Here is a 23680-nt window from a genome sequence, read left to right as displayed (position 1 = left end):
TTTAAATGGCTTTCAGAGTTTTTTCCACATCTGGACCCCTTAACAAACAAACAAACAAACAAACAAACAAACAAACAAAGGGAAAATACACCCAAACTTGTTAACTAAAAAATTAGGGGAAAATGTAGGGCTTTGTATTTGAAACTTCTCTAAAAATAACTAAATTGACAATGCATACGTAGCTTATGCCAAAGATGGTTATTGCTTCACATTTCGACCACATAAGCATCTAGGGCTGACAAATTTCTTAAGAAATGATCAATCATAAACTTTTAATTCATCTTATAACAAACATGGTTATAAATTGTTATAACTTTTTAAAATGGTATTGACTACTTAATGTGAATGCAAATTGTTCACATGCTGTACCCCCAAACCACTATGACCCAACAAAGAGGTGAACATATAGCCAGGAAGTACTTTTGAATGGAAGTATAGCTAGCTGTGTAGGCCATTTGTACTGCTCTGGTCACTGTGAATGAATCATTGGGCATCCTTTGTTATTCCAGTTGGTTGTTTAGTGTTGTGTTAATGGTTCAACTCCTACAATGTACCCATTGCAGAGTAACCAGTGTGGTGGTCCTCCTGAGCCTACGCAAAACCACACTCAGTATGAGTTGATCTTTTCTGAAATAACTTTTTTTAACAACAACAAAATAACCAAAAACCTCAAACAAACAAATGAGTAATCAATTGAAGGTTGTGATTAGACATCTTTTAGAAATTCATGTCCCTCAGTGAGTGCCCATAAAAAAAAACCAATGACATAGGCCCACTTCCGTTTTAGAAAAACCAAAACATGTTGGTTGACAATTCTGGATTTTGGGTGCCATAAAAGAAATCCTCATAAGGTTTTCACATTGTATGATGTTGTTGTTTTAATGAATCACATACAGTTACTTCAAAGTAGCCACCTCTGCCAGCCGAACATGGCTTGTAGGTAGAGCAAACTTCAGGATTGATATTTTCAACTAACTTTGGACAGTGTTCTATCGTTCCTGAATTTTGTTTACAAACATGTGTTAATACTTTTTAATAGAACTTCAATGAATGCTGGTAAAACTTTGTAAAAGAAAGACACAAATTACATTCTCAAAAAGAAAACCAAGTGCTCTTTCTCCAAAGAATGTTTAATTTGCACTGAACTTCACCCAGCACAGTGTGATGATGCCTTAAAAGTTGTCACCGGTGCAAAGAGTGTAGAATTGACAGACATCCATTAAAGCTTTTTAGAGCCACCAAGGGGCGCCAACTCAGTTGGACCGTGGACACTACCTTTGAATAAACCATTAAAATACAGAACATGGCGCTTTAAAATCCAACTCTGCTTTTTTAGTTGGCTCTTTAGTCTCATATTTATAGGACACTCTCCTAAAATGTGCTGTAATGGGTCCCATGAAATAATTGTCATCTTTTGTTCATTCGTGCTCTAAACATTGTTTTTGCAACATAATGTACGCAACCACAATCAGTCATCATTATTGTTTGTACTTCATTCCATTTAAAAAATCTTGCACAGTACACCCTCATTGTTCATACAAGGTTTGTGTAATACTGGTGGGGGGGGGGGCTGGCTGCCATGTCCCCTGTGCATTATCAATTATTATTGTGATTAGTGGTTCTCATTTACACAAAATGGGGCTTGACTAATTTGTCCTTCCAACCCCAGTTTGGTTTCTTTGACTGGGAGAAAGTCAAGGTAAACTGCATCATGATAAAGACTGGGCAGTAATTACCAAAAATACTCATATTGAAAGACTTGCCGTACATATATGTGAGAGAATGTAGCTAAAATAGGCGTGTATTCACACCAGAGTGGGGTTTCATTTTACAGCTAGGCTAGGGGGAAGAACCTTGTACTCCGCGTGAGAACAGAGAACAAAGCATTCACACACACAGGGATGAGAATGCTCGTTCATTGGTGACTGAATTGCATCAGTAAAGCTTGACTGTGTCCTTCATTCTCTCCTCCTCATCGTGGCTCGCTCGCTAAATTGCTATCCTTTGTCATCGGCTACAACACCGGTACTGACTTGTTGCAAGCAAAGAGTTGCATGGATGGTGCAAATTAATTAATTTATTTATTCATAGAGAAAAGTTTTGCCGAACTGGCCTGGGAAATGAAATTCAGACATATCTGGGGCAGGTAATTCAAATGTCGAAAAAAAGTTGGGAATTGTTGTATGAGCAGAAATGAGTGCACTGTACTTAATTTAGGTAAAGTGTGCTGAAATGTCATACTAGCGTAGAGCATGGACCGTTTCTTGCTCTGTGTAACTCAATGCCTGTGTCCACTTGTAGATCATTGATGGATACTCTTTGATTTGGAAAGTGGAGAGAATGAATGGGGTGACAAGGTTTTGAATGTGCACACTACCGCTGGCGTTTTACTCCCTTTATTGGCGATTCGTTGTGGGGTCCAATTTGCTCAGCCTGAGGGCATTCCTTCACGTAATGTGTACAGCCAGAAGGTAAATTTGAACAAGTGTACCTGTTGGATCTGTCCATTTCAATTGGGACCCCCCCCCCCCTGATTCTATTTTTAGCTACAACATTTTCCATTGATACTCCTCCCACAAAAATGATTGTAGATCTGTAATTAATGCTACCAGCCGTTGATTTCACCAAACTCTTCCTAACTTAGGATTCATCTTATGACTTAGGAGGGGTTAAGTTCCGTATCGAAATACGTAGGACGAATTGAACCCATCCTAAGTAAGGACGGGCTACTCGTCCTAACTCGAGTTAGGATTAATCCTAGCGTTTCGTGAAATTGGCTGCTGGATAATTAGCAGCCTGAATATCTTCCAGAAATGTTCTCAATGTCATTTTTACTTTCATGGTGACTTTTTTGCGTGATGTATAGCAAGAAGGTAAATTTGAACAATTAGACCTATGTACCTGTTGGATCTATCCATTCCATACCTCCCCCCTTTCCTAGATATGGATTATATACATGGGATGAGCTACTTTCCATTGACATTCCCACGAAAGATTGGTTTAGATTGGTAGCCGGACAATTAGCAGGAAAACCTTCCAGAAATTTTTTACACTGTCATTTTTACTTTCATTTAGGTACGAGCATGGTGTATGATGATATATTTTAGAAAAACCCCAACTTTATGAAGACCATGGTGGTACAAAAGGAACACATTGAAAGCAAGGAAATAAAGTTTCTCAGAAATCATGTTATTTTGAACGTGTTTACACGTCCTGATCTTCAAGAAAACAGGATATCTGTAGGTTGGGATTGAAAACAATTTTTTTTAGGGGCTGTTTGTTTCTACTTTGACTTTTGTAGAGCTAGCCAAATTTGCTTTTCAAACCATTAACATTAGAATCAAAGCATGGGACGCATGAGAGAACTTTATTAGAGTATTGACTGATATTGATTAGGCCCACACTATTGATTTAAATGTGTCTGGAAGGATAATTTTCCATCATGGGTTAAATCTGCATGTTTCTTTTCTTGTTTTCTTTTTTTCTTCGAACATGTAGGACTATATGGATGGTTGTATCTGGTTGTATTAAGTGTACTATTATACTTTTACACTCAGTCAGCAGTCAGTGTTTGTTCGGAACAAAGGCGTGATGCCTGCTGGTAGTGGTCTGGTGTTAAGCAGTGCATTTTGGTTGAAGTGCCAAGTTATGTAACCTTATCACACCAATTACCTTAGTATTAGTCAGGCCAGACAGTGCACAAGAAAAGCTTGTGAGGCATGTGTTAGTGTTAAAATGCTTTTTTTTTTTTAAACCACAAGAAGCTCAATGTACAAACTGCATCAAGTAACAATTATGTGACTCTTGCCTGTCACGTTTGCCAAAGAGCTCAACAGCCTGGTGTTCCGGTAGGCCATGAGGCAAGCACAAAGAGTTCCCTTTTGGGCATAAAACATAACAATCTGACATTTTGATGTTGCAGTACCTGATTCTATTGGGTTTTTTGTTTGTTTTTATGCATGGACACCGTGCACTGACGTCAAACTAGTAGGCTACTGTCTGTCCATGGTGTGCCATTTTGCATGTAAAGACCATGTGTCTTACGTGAGCACTGCACAGTAAACACACGTGGAATGCGACTCTCAAAATGGCATTTAACCAAAATGGCATAAAGAGTTGGCACTGGTGATGACGTCAGGATGTCAGTCAATAGACCAGGCTTGATATTCCTCCCACGTTAGTCTTTTTTCCATTTTTTTTTACTCTTGGAAAAATAAGAAAAAATTCTCGTTATTAAGGCCTGAAGTGAAAAGTCTAAGGCCTACACCTCTGTTGGTCAGCCCTTGCACTGCACTCCATAAAGTGTTCACTTTTTTCCCCAAGACCAAATAATGCCTGTTTGATAGACTTTACTGAACCCACTTTTTAGGCAGCAGGGAAAAAACACTAATCTAAAAGTAAAGGTGTGTGAATTGATCCGAACCAGAATTGATTCTAATGGAAACAAAGGAAAATGCTGATTGCAAACATCTAACGACCAACCAACATTACCTGTGGTGGTGTAACTTAAATGCTAAATTGTGACTGAAACTGTGAATGTAAAGTACATGAAGGACACCAAAAAACCTATTGATTTGAAGTGTGGTTTATTTCCTTTTACCATGATAACACAATGCATCATGTATTGGAAAGGTTTTTTAAGACCAGGCACAAAACTTACAAACCATACATTGTTCAGTGTATCCATAGATAACTATGGTGTATGCAAGTCCATTCTAAGTCTAACAACATTTAGTCCTAATCTGTAATTAACATGAAAAGGACGCCGAGCCAGCACCAGAGCAAAGTGGGAGCCTCCAAAAAGAGCCTAAGAATTAACTTTTTGTTGTTTAGTCCCAAGCCTTTGAGAATAAGCCCAGCATGACTGATGGGGGCATTGTTCACCAATGCTGGGGACCCAATAGCGTAAATATTGAACTTAGCCACTTTGGGCAAGACTTGCACGTATACACAGTGTTTGCCGGGGCCCAGGTGTGAGGAAAATTTCCCAGGCAGTTTTTTGTTGTGCTGTGTGGCTTCACACCTAGATTAAGGGTACAGGATCAGGCTTTTAAAGACTGGACAGAGGTTCAGGATCTTCTGTATGGTGTAAAAGGGGTCAGTAGTGTAATTGCTCTTCTATGAATGGATACAGTGCAACCATGGAAGACCTTGGTGAATGGTGAACTGTAATTATCTCCTATGTGTTGCACATAATACACACTGTGCTTAGTGAGCACAATTTTTTTTTAATTATCAGTTGTTATCTAGGAACAAAATGTGCACTGGTGTGTAGAATTTTATCTTTTGAGAGGGCAAGGCCATTTCTTTCATGCAAAGGGCACTTCCATTGAATGGAAGTTCAATGTTCAGTGTTCAGCCGCCAAGCGAGAAGCCATAGTCGCAGAAACCTGAAAACTAATTGTATGTGAATTGTGAACAAATATTTCACTTCTTACATAAAACGAAATTTCCTGTACAAAGAAAAAAAATTAATTTAGAGCATAAGTTTTCATGTTTTCCCCTTAAAAAACAAGGTTGCATAAAAGTAACTAAGATTCCAAATAAAAGAAGACTTCGCATTAAAGGCAGTGGACACTATTGGTAATTACTCAAAATAATTTTTAGCATAAAACCTTTCTTGGTGACGAGTAATGGGGAGAGGTTGATGGTATACAAAATTGTGAGAAACGGCTCCCTCTGAAGTGACGTAGTTTTCGAGAAAGAAGTAGATTTCCCTGAATTTGATTTCGAGACCTCAGATTTAGAACTTGAGGTCTCGAAATCAACCATCTAAACGCACACAACTTCGTGTGACATGGGTGTTTTTTCTTTTATTATTATCTCGCAAGTTCGATGACCGATTGAGCTCAAATTTTCACAGGTTTGTTATTTTATGCATATGTTGAGATACCCAACTGTGAAGGCTAATCTTTGACAATTACCAATAGTGTCCACTGCCTTTAACTGTTGCCGCTTGTTCAAAATAAAGATGAATCTTACATACATGTACATAGCATGGCCACACATGTGGTACAGTCATTTAATTTTAATTGAACCAGTTCCCCAAACATCTAGGCCATTCAAAGTTCACCAGTCGTATGAATCTGTATTCCATAAAAAAACCACCAACCAATTGTATCCAAGTTGAGTGTAATTGATAACCAATCCTTACCAGTACCGGTACAATAAATAATTAAATGTTTGTGTAGTATTTTCGCCCCACTCAGTCAGTCCTCCACTTCTCTGATTAATCATTACAATTCGATATCTGCGTTTATGAAGCACCGACGAAGCCCAATAGCACCAGACTAGTACAGTTCCATCTCAAGGCTTGGTGATAATCAAACATTGACTCAGCTATATTGGTCCGTAATTAGCTCGGACTGTGTTCCATGTCGTAAGGACCAGAGAAGCACTATCTAATTCCGGGTCATCTTGCGGTGGATGCTTCTATGAACAATATGAATGAACGCATCTACCCTCGACCCAGCTTTTAGGGTCACGTCTAGGCCAGGCAGGTCGAAGCCATGTTGGTTGATTAGACTGTGGTGTTTGATGTACACATCATGGACGCCATCCATCGGTGTATGGTCTCAGCACAAATTTACCTCAGACCCTCTGCGTACGGCATTGTAGTACTATGATGAAGATGAAACGTTTTAATTCGTTGGAATCTAGAATATTTCAAAACATGTCAGCTGATATTATAGGAATACTGGACCATTTTGTGTGGACATGTGTCTGGGAACACTTTATTGATTGATACACTGAACCTGTGTGTGTGTCTACACTTAAGTTTAGGTTTGTTTGGGTATTAAAAAAAAAAAAAAACAGGTCATCATTCTTTGCCTTCGTATTTGCTTTTTCTGTCCAGTCGTTTGCTGTCACTTTGATACAGCAGCTTGGAGTAACTCCTGACAAAATTTCCTCAGTTCAACGACGGCAAATTAAAATACTGTTGTAATTTTAGCATCACAATCCAATTTGATATACTACCAAATTGTCACTGCCTTTGGCTCAACACTATTTACATGACAGCAATTTAATTTAGCAAGGATCCCTTGCTTTATTTTAGCATGATTGTGAAACTTTACAAATTGCACTTTGTGTGCAAGGACAACGATGTATGAAATATTCTCAATTTTTTTTTAAAGATCCGGACAAAATCTTCCACAAGCAAAAGTTAGGGAGATAGATTTGCGAAATCATCATGTGAAGGCAACTTAGGAGTTTAAGTCAGCACTAAGTTTCGACCAGTTTATGTGTTTTCAAGCCATAGTTGACCGCAGTGAATGATTTTCCTTTGTACAGCCTAGAAATTGCTGCTCAAAATTCATCATGTTGTGCATTCAAAACACGTGCAGTGTGGATATTTTGCTGAAACTTATCCCCTGGAGCTGTACCTTTAATTCGCTCGTCGGATTTACAGTTGATCATTGTTGTGTTGAGCATGGAATGTGACGGGCATAATGATTAATTTCAAACTCATAAACAATGGATTCCGGCATGAACAAGATCCACCTATTCTTCCACCATTCTCCTTAAAAGCACCATTCATCAATTTCAAGCAGCTTGTGTGATGCAATTTCACACTATTCATAGTTTGCCCTTAAAAAGACATGTCAAAATCATGATAAGTGTAAGCCAAACTTGGTAAATGGCAAAAATGATTATACTATTCATGATGCAAGAGTTACATCATTTGAATGTACTTTTGGTATTCGCCCTTTGTCGATGAAAACATCAGAATAATAGCCTTAAAAACATTTTCCCAAAGTGCACACTTCTCTTAGAACTTCTTTTCTCACTGGAATGCTAACACTAGCATTCACCCAAACCCCCCCCCCCCCCCACCTCCAATGATAAGTTCAGAGTAGCTTACCATTCCACTAAAAATGTCACCAAGTGGGCGTCAGTCTCCACGTCTTCAGTACATGAGAGCACGTTGGCCTCGGTTCGTCTTTACTCTCCCCCTCATCCCCAGTCCGTTGAGCGAACACCCTCTGGCCAAGATGACGTTCCCATCCATGAGATGGTTGGGTCTCTTACACTAAAGTCGCTAATGGGGATTGAGTATTGTAAAACAATGCACCTGGAGGATTTAACAGGTGCGCCGTGCGTATCTCATTTCGACGGCAAGTGATCTCTGGAGCGGTGGCGTTATAATTCAGTGTATAATTGAGCATCCAAAGTAAATCCCCCTCGATGCTGCAAGCAATCTCACATGGCGTAAATAGAAATCACAGTTTTACATTATTATAACTTGACTCGGAATATGGTTCTGCAGAGTGAATGTGTTGTTCAGAAATTATCAAAATCGGCAAATTAATATCCAGACTAGACCTTTTCTGTTCGGTGAATGTCAGTGTCATGGAACACGTGACTTCTCTGGTAATACAAGTACTAGTTGTAGACCTATACTTCGTCTGGAAGTTATTTTGTACATGTTTACAAAGGGTTTACACAAGTAGTTTATCAACTAATGTACTTGTAGTGCAAACAGGAGTTAAGAATAAGAAGTGAAAGAATATAAAAAATTGAACAAACGTTTCTTTGGAGGGAAACAAAAGGCAAAATCAAACAATACTCTCCATAAACAAATCGGTGATGATATGCAGTAGATGACATTTCCCTTGCTGGGACAAGACCAAGAACTCCGACAGCGTAAACTTTTCTCCCAGCAGTGCCAACACTTATGTATGATTTATGTAATGTTTCCTCCTGCATCAAATCAAATAATCATGTATGCCCAGAAAAATAACACTTGTACCGACCGACGGCAGTAGTTTCGTCCTGTTACTCATGTTTGGCTTGACGTTCCTGCGCAGCAAGTACTAAAGGCCATCGTACAATCCAGGGAAAGTTTATATCCTTAATCTTATACAGAGCTTCATTATGCAGTCAACAAATGGCAGTGCAGCCAGGCACAGTGTTTCAGCCTGGAAATCTGTGTAGTGTCTTTTTATGTTTTTATAATAAAGTTGTTTCTGAACAGAAATTACAGACAAAAGTCATCAATCTTATTTCTCTGATGGCATGCAGTGAACGATTTCCTTTCATAGCCATGCAAGCAGAGTGCTACAAAAACTTACCAGTTGCTGTTCTCAAGAATCATCAATTCCTACTCAATATTAGCATTCAGGGTGTACAACAAAATATTCAGTTAAAATAGGTTGCTGTGCAAAATTGCTCGACAACAAAATTGTTTCCTGACTTTTGTTTGGCACCAAATTACGTAAACTAAGGTTTCCAAATCCACTGTTTCTAGCTGATATAGTCATCAACAGTGTAAATTTTGCAAGAAAATTGTTTTGTATTATGCGTTAAGAAAAAAACATCAAACACCAGCCAAACTCGTTAAAGTACACAGGTTTGACGGATTACCCCAAACCCTTCCATAAATCAACTCTAATTATAAATCAGAAGATTGGGGGGGGGGGGCACGTTGTTGGATCATTGCCTACAATGTGTCTCGCCAATATCTTGATTCTTAGCTTGTGGTTTGCTCTCTAAATAAACTGGAGAAAGATGCAGTCGGCCATTTCTCAATTTTCTTGTCGTTTTTCTTTTCTCCACCCTCTGTAGGTCGGTGACAGATCCGCGAGACGGTAAGCGGGTGGCTCTTAAGAAGATGCCCCATGTCTTCCAGAATCTCATCTCATGCAAGAGAGTCTATCGGGAACTTAAGATGCTCTTTTTCTTCAATCATGATAATGTGAGTACCTCCTGCTTGCGTCAATCAGAAAATTTATTCTTGACGATTTTGATTTCTGTTTTGGCTACAAAAATTGCTTTGATGAGGAAAACAACTAATTACAATGCATTACAAATTGATAACTTTGCACCAGGATGATGCTGTTATGCACATACCAATAGTAACAACTAATTACAATGTATGCTCTTAAATTAACTTGCAGGCTGCATTTTATTTCTTACAGTGTGATGAAGTATTAAGTAATAATATGTAATGCCAAGGACCCCAGGGTAGGGTCCCAGAGCAGAGACTGCTGCTCTAAACTTAAATCTTATTCAACAACTATTGGTGGGGAACCATCGTGGGAGGAAATTGAATATTCTGCTCATCAAGTGCCTTTTCGACTGGTAGCCCGTTGCTGCTGTAAACAAAACTCAGAAAATGAATACTTTTCTATTTAAAAGGGCAACACTGTGTGTATGTAATCTCTCTTGGGGTCCATAAGCTTCTTCTGGACGATTCAAAGCAATTTCTTTCATGTAGGAAAAGGAATTAAATTAGTAAAATACATCTTTCTTTTGAAATATTTTAAGGCACGGCTGAAACAAAAGACTAGAGCCACAGAGTACACAGAGACAATTTTATAATCAGCTCTACCTGCCTCTGTGTTTCAATGATTAATTAAAGGCCGTAGAAATAAACATAAAATTCCTTGAATAGTTGTTATTGTCTCCACTGCTAGTAGCTGCGGTATTGCTGTTCCCCTGCACATGGTTTCAGTGTTCAGGCTGACAGGTCACTGACAGGTCACTGACCTCTGTGACCCCTTAGCAGTGGCACAAGCTGTAGCAGTGGTCTGTGGCTTTAGCCAGAGGTTTTAGTCTCATTGAATCCTTAACAAACTGAAAACCTTTTTCATTTATTTTTACATGTCATAGAAAAATTCAGACAACCTGTTTTACAATTCCAATCCATCACATGTTGTGTTTGAGATATTCTAGGTTAGAACCATGTAGTAATAATTTTGTTATTATTTTTGAAACTACATGTAATTGCACAATGTTGCACTAGAGCACTGTTTGGGAGTTACTGAGCGAGTGTTATGACTGTATTAGCCAGTGGTCCATGAGGGTATTTGATGCCACACTGTGCCCCGTATTTATCATTCAAGACACTAATCATCTAATTTAAAGGCTAGTAATGAGTGTTTCTGAGCTGCTGCAGTGTGCACAAACTTTCAAATTTGGAGGCAGAAAAGTTGCCTTTACGCAATTTTGTAAACACACCCCCAGACCTCACTAGAACAGTATGTTTTAAAGCAGTGGACAATATTGGCAATTACTCAAAATAATATTGTCATAAAACCTTACTTGGTAACGAGTAATGGGGAGAGGTTATTAAACATTTTGAGAAACGGCTTCCTCTGAAGTAACGTAGTAAGTTTTCAAGGAAAGAAGTAATTTTCCACGAATTTTATTTCGAGACCACAGAATTAAACTTTGAGGTCTCGAAATCAAGTATCTGAAATACACGGCTTCGTGTGACATAAAACTTGGGTGTTCTGTTCTTTCATTATTATCTCGCAAAATTCGACGTCGATTGAGCTAAAATTTTCACAGGTTTGTTATTTATGCATTGTTGAGATACAGCAAGTGAGAAGACTGGTCTTTGACAATTACCAATAGTGTCCAGTGCCTTTAAACCATAGTACACGTATAGTTATGACGTTGGGACTGTGCTCATTACATTGATTTTCTATTCGATACAGCCAATCTCTTCATTCATCTGCCTCCACCCCCAACCAACATCCCACCACAAATTTGACTGGAATAGAGAGGTGTTTCTCTGGGAAAACATCTCCAAATATCCCCTGGCGTTCATTCGGTCTTCTCGGTGGAAGAAGGAGCCAGTTATCCCGGGGGGTATTAAATGTCTTGATTTCACGGAAAACAGAAAGTAGATAAAAATGCTGAATTGCTTAGATCTGCAATTAAGTGTTGTCATTTTCTTTGGAAGGACATGAAATATATTTTTTAAAGGACTATCGTACGGCAGTTTGCTCAGAATTCCGGCAACATTGTAGTGTTGACTTTTGTGGTGAAAAGGCATAGAAAATAGAACTCATGAGAAACAAACCACATTGAATGATTGATTACATCGCACTACACAAGATGTATAGATCAGTTGCTTCTGAAAATAACCATTTTGCTACTCAATATTAGCAGAAACAGAAAACAAAAAATTCACAGTGGGTTTACAGAAGGTAATGGTCAAAGACTTCTCATGAAATATAATTCCATGAAATGTTTTACTTTTTGAGAAAACATTAGAACAATTATCAATTCTGGACAACGAGAATTACAGATTTATAGTAAACACCTGTCATGACTCGGCGAAACGCGCGAAAACAAGGGTGGGTTTTCCCGTTATTTTCTCCCGACTCCCTTGACCGTTTGAGCCTAAATTTTCACAGGTTTGTTATTTTATATATAAGTTGTGATACACGAAATGTGGGCCTTGGACAATACTGTTTACCGAAAGTGTCCACTGGCTTTAATATGCACAACACATGTTCAGTCCAAATATTTCACTGTGCAAAATTTACGAAATCATTCCCTGAAAGTTTTTGAAAATCTTGTTCAATACAGTGAATCGTGATTCAGATTCAAATGTTTTCATTTCTAATCAACAGGGGGGCAATTCAGAAAAAAATAATTTCACAGGATGCTTACTACCATTACCATCTTTATAACAAAATAAGCTTTCAGATCGTTTAATTGCATAACTAACTTTTTGACAGAGTCATATAACCAAATGATGTAACCTGGTCTCTACCTTTATTGCCATTTTGTTTGCCGCCTACTGTAGGCCCCTAAATGTATTCAAATATAAGACTTAAAAGGTGTCTATACTCATGCAAGGGTCTAGGGAGATAAAAAAGTGAGGAGAAAGGGTTAGTGGTGTAGAAAAGTGAAGATTTTCATTTTCTTGTCAGGGATTAGGAGGGTATTGGGTTGAAGAGGACCATCGGAGTGTCGAGTGGCCATGTTGGATTCCCAGTGATTGCCCACTTGAAATGGTGTTCCCCTCTCTTAGATAGAAGCATGCATTCTTGCCCTGGTTTGAATCACAAATTGATGGAAGGTAGGCCTGTATGCTTCAAATTTTGAAAAGGGCAAGGGCACTAAGGCATTTTCTCCTTGGTAAAGGGCACCCTAGATGAGAAAATTGTAAATTTCTACTGTCTTTCAATGTCACGGAGGTAATGACCAAGGGGCATGGAGACAATCGCCCTTCGTTGCCTCCGTGAAGTATCAGCCCTGGGAAGACAATTTTGGTCAAGAAAAAATAAGCTTGTACAGAAGATGATCATCCAGAGAGAACTTCACCCATTCCATTCTTTACAAAGTCATTTTTTAAAATAATTTTCTGCTTCCACGCTTTTTTATTCCAAATTTATTCGAGATGTGGAAGGATGGGCTGATTTTAGGTACAGTTTAATAGTGAAAATTTGCAATCTATTTTTCTTTGCGGATGCACATACATGTAAGAATAAAAATTCTGGAATGTATTTACTAGTGTATTTACAAATGTGGACGAAATATTGGATTTTTTGGGAAATATTTTGCTGATTGCAATGCAAGAACAATTAAGGTTAGTTGCCTACAAATAGACCAAGGCCTAGAGCTATTACGTGAAGTATAAATACTATCGTATTGTGGTTCCTTGGAGATTCTTGCACGAGGACGCTCGATATCTAAAATTGGTTTTTGAACCAAGTAAATGAATAAAAGCCAAGGCTGATCAACTTGGGTGATACACAATACCCAGATTTATCATAAATTGCTGAATGCATACATGTACACGTGCGTACATGTTTGATTCAACCAAAATTTTCTTTAACATTTCCAAAGTCAATCCCCTAGGGCCAGTTCTGTATAGCCTGCAAGAAGATGGTCTTTTAGCAGCGTTTTTACTTACAACATTGCGTATGACAGCAAAGCAAAAAGCATGCTAACACAGGCTGTTGCAGGGCCAAATTTCATAAAGCCTGTAAGCACAAAAACTTGTCAAGCACAGAAAAGTATTGCTTAGCAGGAACAGGTTACCAGCCTAAATAACATTAAGTTTGCCTTGTTTGTGGCTGGTGCCCTCCACTTTTACCTAGCAAAGACAAATTTGTCAAGCAGTATTTTCTGCCAAATAGAACAGCTTTATGGAATTGGGCCCAGATGAGTGAACTAATTACCCAAGTGTCCAACTGAGTCCAATTGTGGATGGACCCTCCTTCGTTCAATTCTTTCACCTGACAAACATAGAGCCAATTGTTTTCCTTTGTGAAAGCATGGAGCTATATGGTGAAAGCAACCTATTGTCCCTATTGTTGTAGGCCCTAGAATGTACTGAATGTCACTACAAGTACATGTACACACACTTTTAAATCTTCCAAAAGTTTTGCATTGAAATGCTATCTTCCAATTTGGTTTTAATTCCGAATGCAAATTATACACTCACAATATCGATTAAAATTCTTGTTGCACTCCAATTTCATATTCTTACTCAACAACAAGAATTTTATTTTATCAAAAAAGGACAAAAACACGAATGGCCAGTTCACATGAAGCACATTATGTAGGCAGCCCTGGGGGTGCATTCAATGCTGTGTGTGCACTGGTGTAGGGACAAGTACGACTTACACAGATGTGGGCAATTTCCCAGTAGGAATAATTCATTCACATCTGCCGAGTACGCACTGTGCGGGTTGTAAGTTTTTTTTAACAGGCTCTGTGGTTTTGAATAATGGTGAGGAGTCTACGTGTGCTTTCCTCTTCACGTTGAACGATGATTAATACCAATTATCCAGTTTAAAACTATTCTGTTCTTTAGGGATTTGTGAATCTTAAGATTTTGAGTTTGTTTGGAACAGTTTTGGTTTCCTGAATATAAAAGAATATAAAAGTATGTAGAGCTGTAATAAGGTTTATTGGGTTTTTTAAGTTCAACAACAAATTTATGTTTCTTTTTTGCACAACACAGAACACACCACACAAAAATGCATCCTCGTTTCTGTCCTTTGTCCCTGCACTGAACAGTTTCCAATAGACTTTAGACTCAAATTTCTTCATGGAGCACCCCAATCTTTAGAAGGCCCCTATGGAGTCCTTTTGTTTTCCCATTTTTGTTTTGTCCTTGGTCTCCATGTGAGGTACCTGGGGCCGATTTCACAAAGAGCTAAAATTGATCGTAACTGCAAATCAGTCGTAGTTGCTTAGTACAGTGTGATGTCACAATGCAAATCACTATGGTGATACTGAAAATTTGTCTTGCGATGGATTTTATTGCTCTGTGAAAGCGAGCCCTGAAATGAGCGCGGCGCGCACATGGTCCCATCATTTCCAATAAACAGACTGCTTGTCTTTGTGTTCTCGCTATTTTTGCATGCTACAAAACATGCAAAAACTTGTGAATACGCTGTCACAAAAGCCTCTCTATTGATGAAATATAGTAATGCATTATGCTTTTAAAAATTTGTATAAACGACTTGAGAACTAAAGATTACTCATCTGCACACAAATACTCTTTTAAAACAAATTTTCCTAGAAATATTAAGAAATATAACTATCACTGGTACACTCGCTAAAGCTACATGTTGTATGTTAAAACCATGTACAGCGAGGGTTATCACTTATTTGAACCTCGAACATGGTTGGCTACTTGTATGCACTGTTCCCCAGAATCTTGTTTAACTAAAAACTACTATAAACAGCTATAGGTTTTATTTCAATAAAATGATAACAGGTCTGATCACTCATGTAGGAGTGAAAGGATTATTTTACAGTATAATGCTAGATTTCACACAGTAATCATCATCTTTGATTTCAAGCAACACCAGATAAGGCGTACCGTAGGCGTAAGATAACCCACAGTGATGTTTTCTGTATGTAGGAAGACAGATAGGGCAGATCTTATACGCAAGAAAATATGGTACATAGTAGTCTCCGAAGGGTCTTATATATCAGGGATAATATTCTTCCTACCGTACTTAAATCTGATTTCTGATTTTTGTTGTTCGCCCTCAAAAAAATCAGCAAAAAAAGTAGCGTAGAAAGTCTATAAATCCACATAAACCTAATGTACATGTAGGTCGGCCCTTACTTTCTCAATAAAATGTTTCCACATTGGGCTAGACTTGCAGACTATCGTGGCTAGACCTAAGGTCTGGATGTTAAGAACTTTCTACAGGACCAGAAATGACTTTAAAGGGAAGGTACATGTTTGGTAATTACTCAAAACAAATATTAACTTAAAAACTGACTTGGTAATGAGTGTTGGAGAGCTCTTGATAGTATAAAACATTGTGGGAAACGACTCCCTCTGAAGTAACGTAGTTTTTGAGAAAGAGGTAAAATAATAAAAGACTTCTAGCTAGAAGTCTTTTATTCCTATCTGAAAGCACGCAAATTTGTCCAACAAGGGTGTTTTTTCTTTCATCATTTTCTCACAACTTCGATGACCGATTGAGCCCAAATTATCACAGGTTTGTTATTTTATGCTTATGTTGGAATACACCAAGTGAGAAGACTGGTCTTTGACAATTACCAAACGTTTACCCTCCCTTTAACTCAAGGTGGAGGTTTGGAATGACAAAATGAAAACCTTCAGAAATTATTATAAATGTACAATGGTTTTGTTGCACTAAGACTTGTTCTGTTTGAAGGGTGACTGGGTGAGTGCCAATATGACTGATTAGCCAGCGGTCCATGAGGGTATTTTTATGCCCCATTGTGCCTCGTATTTATCATTCAATACACTCATCTAATTCATAAGCTAGTATATATTATCTCCGAGCTGCAGTGTGCACACCTTTTAGAACGCAAGAATGCTGTGCACACATTCTCGTTGGACTCAGAGGCAGAAAAGTTTCCTCTACACATACATGACGTTGACGTTAGTGAACTGTCTTGCACTGCTCATTGCCCTCGATGCAGTCCTCGGAGATGAAGCACGACTCATTGGCTCCTACTTGTCTATACCCAACAGCTTTTGCCTTTTCATTGTTGATATAAAATCAATTGTTCGAGGACCGACCCCAAAAATCGTAAGAGAATCAAACACTACATGGGTGTGAAATTAGATCTGTGCAGAACACTGTTGACAAATAAGCGTGTTTTACACATTTTTTTTAAAAACATCTTCCATTTGTTTTTGTCTCTTTGCAGGTCCTCAGAGCGCTGGATATTCTTCAACCTCCTCATCTAGACTTCTTTGAAGAGATGTATCCTTTGAAGAAAAAAAATAATATTAATAGAAAAGTCTGTCACAAATTCTTGATGACCAAATGTCAAACTGCTTTACGAATGTGCTGGATGCATTATGCTGCCAATCATTACTGGATTTGTACGACTAGTACATCTCGTGAGACCGCTGAGACATACATTTATCTCTGTAGTCGGTCTGTCCGTAAAACCATTTTTTTTTTAAAAGAAGGAAATACTAAACAAAATGCGTTGCTTGACTGTTTTCGGCATTACTATACCATGCCTCCCTAAATGCTCCTTTTTAAACGAGAAAATGATTGATAATCTTGCAGGGCCTGGCGGGGAATTAGAAAGACCCTACCCTGACATTCAGCTTACCGGTCCGATCCAGCCCCCCCCCCCCCCCCCCCCCCCCCCCCCCCGCAATCCATTTCTGTCCGACCATCATCTTCGCATCTAACATCTCTATAATCTAGTCATTTCGTCTTAAACGTTATCTGACCGCTTTTGGTGATTGATTTAAAATGTCTCAGCTTTCTGGGGCCAAAATTTTTTCTTTCTTTTTTTTTCTTGTCCACCCACTTCCACCCCCCTCCCTTGTCTGGCTAGTGAGTTGTTTTTTCCTCTGCTGTCGTCCAATTCACATTTCCTGTCAGTGATTTTAGGTGATTCTGTTTCATCTTGTTGTGAATCTGCCCCCCCCCCCTCCTCTCTCTAAGTAAGCTTGGATATTCACTGCTTTCCGATCAGGGTGTCGCCAACGTCAGAAGCCATGTCCAGGGAGTGCGGACAACGTACTTGAGATGTGATTGTGCGAGACATTTTTCCTAGGATTACAGCATCATGGTTTTGTGTTTGGGGTCTTTCGGGAAAGATATCCATCATTTAGTGGGTTTTGATTATTGTGTATTCCCACATTACACAAGTATGTTATGATTATCTGGAAATAGTGCAGCGCAGGCCTGTATGCTTCGTTTTTTGAAAGGACAAGGGCACCAATGCACTTCCTCCTCGGTAAACGGCATCCTATGAAGAAATTGTTCATTTCTACTGTAGCATTTCAAGGGCACCAAGATGACCAGAAGGCATGGAGGCAATCACCTTAATTGCCTCTGTGAAGTATCAGGCCTTCTGGCAGTGAGTCCAGACACAGTTCCCCCAATGCATAAGAAGGCAGGTGCATTTATACATCCTAACTGTACTCTGACATGCACATACGGGTCTTGTTGTCTGGTATGTCGAATGGCCTTAACATTTCATGTTTTCATAGGGCTGGAGACTGTTTTCTTGGGTCATAGTCCCCCCTCATTGACTGGCGTGTTTCATAAATCAAGATAGTTTCTACTTGGTAAAGATGTTCTGAACATGTATGTTTCCTGTCATTTAAAAGCACGGGACGCTATTGATAACTATTCAAAATTATTGTTAGCATCAAAACATACTTGGTAATGAGCCATGGAGAAAACATTGTGAGAAATGGCTCCTTCTGAAGTAATGTAGTTTTTGGTAAAGAGGTAATAATTAATTTCCCACTCAAATATTAAAAGACTTCAGGCCTCAAGTCTTTTTTGGGGCATCTGAAAGCACACAAATTTGTGCAACAATGGTGTTTTTTCTCTCTTGCAACTTAGATGACCAATTGAGTAAAAAAAAATCACACATTTTTTATATTATGCATATGTTGGGATACACCTAATGAGAACACTGGTCTTTGACAACTACCTTAGGTGTCCAGTGCCTTTAAAAAACCTCCCGGCCGGAGACATAAATTTGGGAACTGTGGTTATTACATGCAATGGAATACACTTCAGTTCTCAACAGCAAAAAGAAATGATACGTTTCCAGCCAAAAGGAAAAGTCATTATTGGTTAATTGGAGAACGGTGGTGGCCTGTACGTTTTACGACGTGTTCACAGGAAGCTCTGAACTTAAATATGATACATTCATCATCCGCCCAGCCCAGGTTTTTAAGCAATTGACCGGTCTGAGTTTGACCCATCTGCAGCTGAGCGTCAGTGAACCCTGATCACTTCACTGGTGTGTGTGTGTTGGGGGGGGGGGGGTTGTCAAGCTGCTGGCTGTTCCATGACGCATCACGTTAACAATTAGTTGCATAGTAGGACGTTTGTTGTTTTTGTGTCAGTGGCAAAAAAATGTATTTTGTGAAAGAGCATCAACCTTTTTCTTCATACATTTGTTTCCATTTGGATGAGAAAAATTTGGTTGACGTTTTTCCACTTTATTTTCTAACCCTGGAAGACTCCAGGGAAATAACCATTTCTCGTGAAATTAGCAATTCTCAGGAGATAGTTACCCCTTGCTGGAGTGCAAATTGTTTGGACTTACTTACGATTAGCATGCCTGACCCATTGCTAAGCACTTTTTATATGGGTCTACCAGCCCCAGTCCTTCTGCATCCTTCACTTTGGAAATTGAATATAGGACATTGGCCCTTAATGGTCGAACTTCCTTTAGAATGATAAAGAACAGAAGCTTCTTTAAAGGCACACAACACTATTGGTAATTACTCAAAATAATTGTTAGCATAAAACTTCTTTGGTAACAAGCAATGGAGAACTGTTGATAGTATAAAACATTGTGAGAACCGGCTCCCTCTGAAGTAACGTAGTTTTTGAGAAAGAAGTTATTTTCCACGAATTTGATTTTGAGACCTCAGAATTAGATTTTGAGGTCCCGAAATCAAGCATCTGAAAGCACACAACGTCGTGTGACAAGGGTGTTTTTTTCTTCCATTATTATCTCTCAACTTCGACGACCAATTAAGTTAAAATTTTCACAGGTTTGTTATATTGTGCATATAATGAGATACACCAAGTGAGAATACTGGTCTTCGAAAATTACCAATAGTGTCCAGTGCCTTGAAGTTCATGCATTTATAACCACAAATCCTAAGATTTGAAAATTTTACAGCAACAGAAGCTTGCTTGAGTTAATGTATAATGTAACCACCAATTCTAATAACATTTTACAGTTATCAAAGTGAATCCATTTTGCTCTTGGTCACCAACGATTATATATACATGTATCTCCCTTAACCATGCCGTTGTCAGATATGTTGTGACGGAGTTACTACAAAGCGACCTTCACAAGATCATTGTCTCCCCTCAGTCGCTTAGCTCCGACCATGTCAAGGTCTTCCTGTATCAGATTCTAAGAGGTAAGAACCCGAAACGAAACGAGGAGAGGAAAAAAAAACTTCTCCGATTGCAAAGAAGAAGAAAAGAGTAAAGAAAAAAAACCTTCTAAGCTGTCATCTTTGTTCTGTGGAAGACCTTGATCGCTCGAATGCATAATACAGCTCTCCAGAGTTTCAAGTAGAAATTATCCTCTTGTTAATAGATACACAGCCAGAGTAATGAGATTTTTTTTCCCTTCTTGAGTTTAAGACGTGGCGGTTCGTCGCTGCTTTGTGATGAGACGCCAAAACTTGGGGGAGGTCTTGGACTAACGGGAAAGGGGTTTTTCATTAATTGATTTGAGGTCAAACTACAGTAAATTACGGGAGAAATTGATTGGGGCAGCTCACGTTTCCGTGGCTTGGGTATTATTTTTTTTGTAGGTGACTCTGTTTTTAATCTGTTTGTGAGTTTTAACACTCACTTCAAACCAACATCAACCAAAACTGACCTACAAAATCAAACAAAAACCACACGGCGCCGACAAGACATTGAAATTTGGTAACTGATATGTGAGAGGGATTTTATTAATTGATTTTGAGGTCACATCCCAAAAAACCTGAACGGGAAATTTATTGAGACAGGTTTTTAAGATTCTTTGAATCATAGGAAATCATAGGGTTTCTTTTAAAGTTTTTTTTTTTTTTATATATGTGAGTGATTGATAAGGGGTATGACAGACGATAATGAAGAATACGGGTTATTCTTCCTCAATTTAGGCTATAGATGTAATTAGCTGTTTATATGTGTTTTTTCTTCAGTCCGTCTGGTATGGAGCTTTTTTCTTACTTTCTTTTACGTACAATTTTCTGGTATGTTACAGAAAAATAATTTTAAAACCAAATTCTAGAAAAGTCATGTCAAAGACACTCACTATGTTGTACTGTTGTTGAGGCAAAACTCAAAAGACATCCTAAACTTTACTGATAAAAATAAAACAGAGGGAGTGAAAATTGCTTAATGGATTATTTAAAACATTTATAGTCCTTATTTTAGTTCTTCACCATAATGTACAGTATTTGATATTAAGTTTAGTGACCATTTTGAGACCATGCTTATCTGTACGATCTTTGCCAAGAGCCAATACTCCGTGATTTTGAATGATTTTGTCAGAACCTGTTCTAAAATTGAAATAAGTTAATAATGCTACGTTGAAAAAAATACTACTGAAAAATGTTTTCGGTTCGGAAAGGAGAGATACGCTGATTACGATATTTCGCCGTTTGTGTGTACCGGTCGGAGTGAACTTATGGTTGTCATTCAGTGACCTGTGGATGACCTCAGGACTACAGCGGGTGGAGAATTAATGTCGTCCAAAAGACCAATATAATATTATATTATAGGACATTGTTGTTTTCAGTCAAAACAAATAAAAGTTGCTCATTCTGGTGGGGAAAAAAATGGATGAATTTGATTACAAGTGTTGACTTTTTCTGTCTGTGTGTATTATCAGGCCTGAAGTACCTACATTCTGCTGGTATTCTACACAGAGACATCAAACCAGGAAACCTACTCGTTAACAGTAACTGTATACTCAAGGTTAGTACACGTTCCACCAGAGGAAAATACAAATAGTAATAGCCTCCCCTATCTGTTTCTTAAACTGCTTCTGTTTTGTTTGTGTCACACTTCATGAACTTAAAGACACTGGAATGCTGTTCTTCTCACTTGGTGTATCTCAACAAATGCACAAAATAACAAACCTGTGAAAATTTGAGCTCGATTGGTTATTGAAGTTGCGAGATAATAATGGGAGAAAAAAACAACCTTGTCACAGTACATGAAGTTGTGTGCTTTCTGGGGATGCTTGATTTCGAGGTCTCACGCATGAGGTCTTGAAATCAATTCAAATATTTTACTGAGAAATTACTTCTTTCTCAAAAACCACGATACTTAAGAGGGAGCCGTTTCTCGCAATGTTTTATACTATCAACAGCTCTCCATTGCTTGTTACCAAGTAAGTTTTTTTTCTAACAATTATTTTGAGTAATTACCAATAGTGTCCAGATCCTTTAGAGATAGGTTCACAGACTAGTTTTGGTTAACGTAAAGGCAAAAACATTAAGAAAGATCAATAAAAGTCACCTGTGAAAGTTTCAGTTGAATACAGTATTTGTTGATTTGTTGAGAAAAAGAAGAAAACAAAATGAAGTTAGACATTTGCTTCTACAAATTAGCGGGCCACGTTCTTTCGTGAAATTCACCAAAACAACACAATTTCAAGGGATTTTTTTGTCTTTCCAACCATAAGCATTTCATAGCCTAAAGTACCTAAAGTGCCTATTTCTTAGTTAGCTGGCTACCATGCATTTGGCTAAGCACAGATTTTTTCGCCTACAGTAATCAGAGCCATACAAATTGGGCCAACGTCAAGCTGTATTTGATACACAGGACTTCTGGTATTATTTGCAGTGTGTATGGTTTCATATTCACTAACGTATGGAGACTGAGAACAAAACAGAAAAGGGAATAACAAAGGGTCTCCATAGGGGAATTCTAAAGACCTGGGCGCTCCACAAGGAATTTTGTGTACAAAGTCTAAGGGAGGTTCTTAAAGGCAGTGGACACTATTGGTAATTACTCAAAATAATTATCAGCATAAAACCTCACTTGGTAACGAGTAATGGGGAGAGGTTTATAGTATAAAACATTGTGAGAAACGGCTCCCTCTGAAGTGACGCAGTTTTCAAGAAAAAAAGTAATTTTCCATGAATTTGATTTTGAGACCTCAAGTTTAAAATTGGAGGTCTCGAAGTCAAGCATCTGAAAGCACACAACTTCGTGTGTCGGTGTTTTTTCTTTGATAGTTATCTCGCAACTCCAACGACCAACCAGTAGTTCTGAAATAAAGTCAACAATTTTCGGATTAAAATTGATGATGACGTGAATAGGCTCATCAGATGAAAATCACCCTCAAAAACTACTATAAAGCATTCTTGAAGTTAATCAAAGTGCCAATATATCTAAATTCGTATGAAACCGCCATTTATGATCACAAAAAATCCACTTCCAACGGACTGTAACAGCCAAAGTTCATTTTATAATTCAATTGTATCAAAGAAGTACACGACCCTTACTACAGACAGAGACTTTGAACTCTGCTTGGTTCTACACTGCACTCGCAGCCAACATTGATACATGTAGTTTGTTGGTTGACTCCAAGTGTACTCAGCCATATCACGGCAGTTGGTCTGGGTATAGTTTACGTGACGCAAGAGCTCCCCCCCCCCCTTAAAACGTATATTGATGTTAATCGGTGTACTGGGAGGTCGCTTGCTGTTCCACATTGAACTAGAGACCATTGAACATGGCCTCTCTAAGTTTCTTAGGTTACGACAAACAAGTCATCAAGGGCAAAAACTAAACTAAATAGTTGCAGTCATTTTTTAAGGGCAGACACTATTGGTATTTACTCAAAATAATTATTAGCATAGTCTTTGACAATTACCAATAGTGTCCACTGCCTTTAAGGGACTGGACACTATTGGTAATTACTCAAAATAATTAGTGATGTAAAAACTTACTAACTTACTTGGTAATGAGCAATG

At 38.4% G+C, this 23680-nt stretch overlaps 1 protein-coding gene across 1 annotated transcript in view; it reads left to right on the top strand.

Moving 5' to 3' along the window:
* Window positions 1–23680, top strand: part of LOC117290720 (serine/threonine-protein kinase NLK-like) — a 36838-nt gene that overhangs the window by 1625 nt on the left and 11533 nt on the right. The window contains exons 2-5 of the mRNA XM_033772255.1: window positions 9568–9697; window positions 16897–16952; window positions 20007–20113; window positions 21586–21671. Coding sequence (XP_033628146.1) covers window positions 9568–9697; window positions 16897–16952; window positions 20007–20113; window positions 21586–21671 — 379 coding nt within the window. The remainder of the gene's footprint in view (window positions 1–9567; window positions 9698–16896; window positions 16953–20006; window positions 20114–21585; window positions 21672–23680) is intronic.

This window comes from Asterias rubens, chromosome 5 (assembly GCF_902459465.1).
Source record: "Asterias rubens chromosome 5, eAstRub1.3, whole genome shotgun sequence".
NCBI classification, from domain to species: domain Eukaryota; kingdom Metazoa; phylum Echinodermata; class Asteroidea; order Forcipulatida; family Asteriidae; genus Asterias; species Asterias rubens.
Note: the sequence above shows the minus strand (reverse complement) of the source record. Positions and strands in the feature narration are given on the sequence as shown.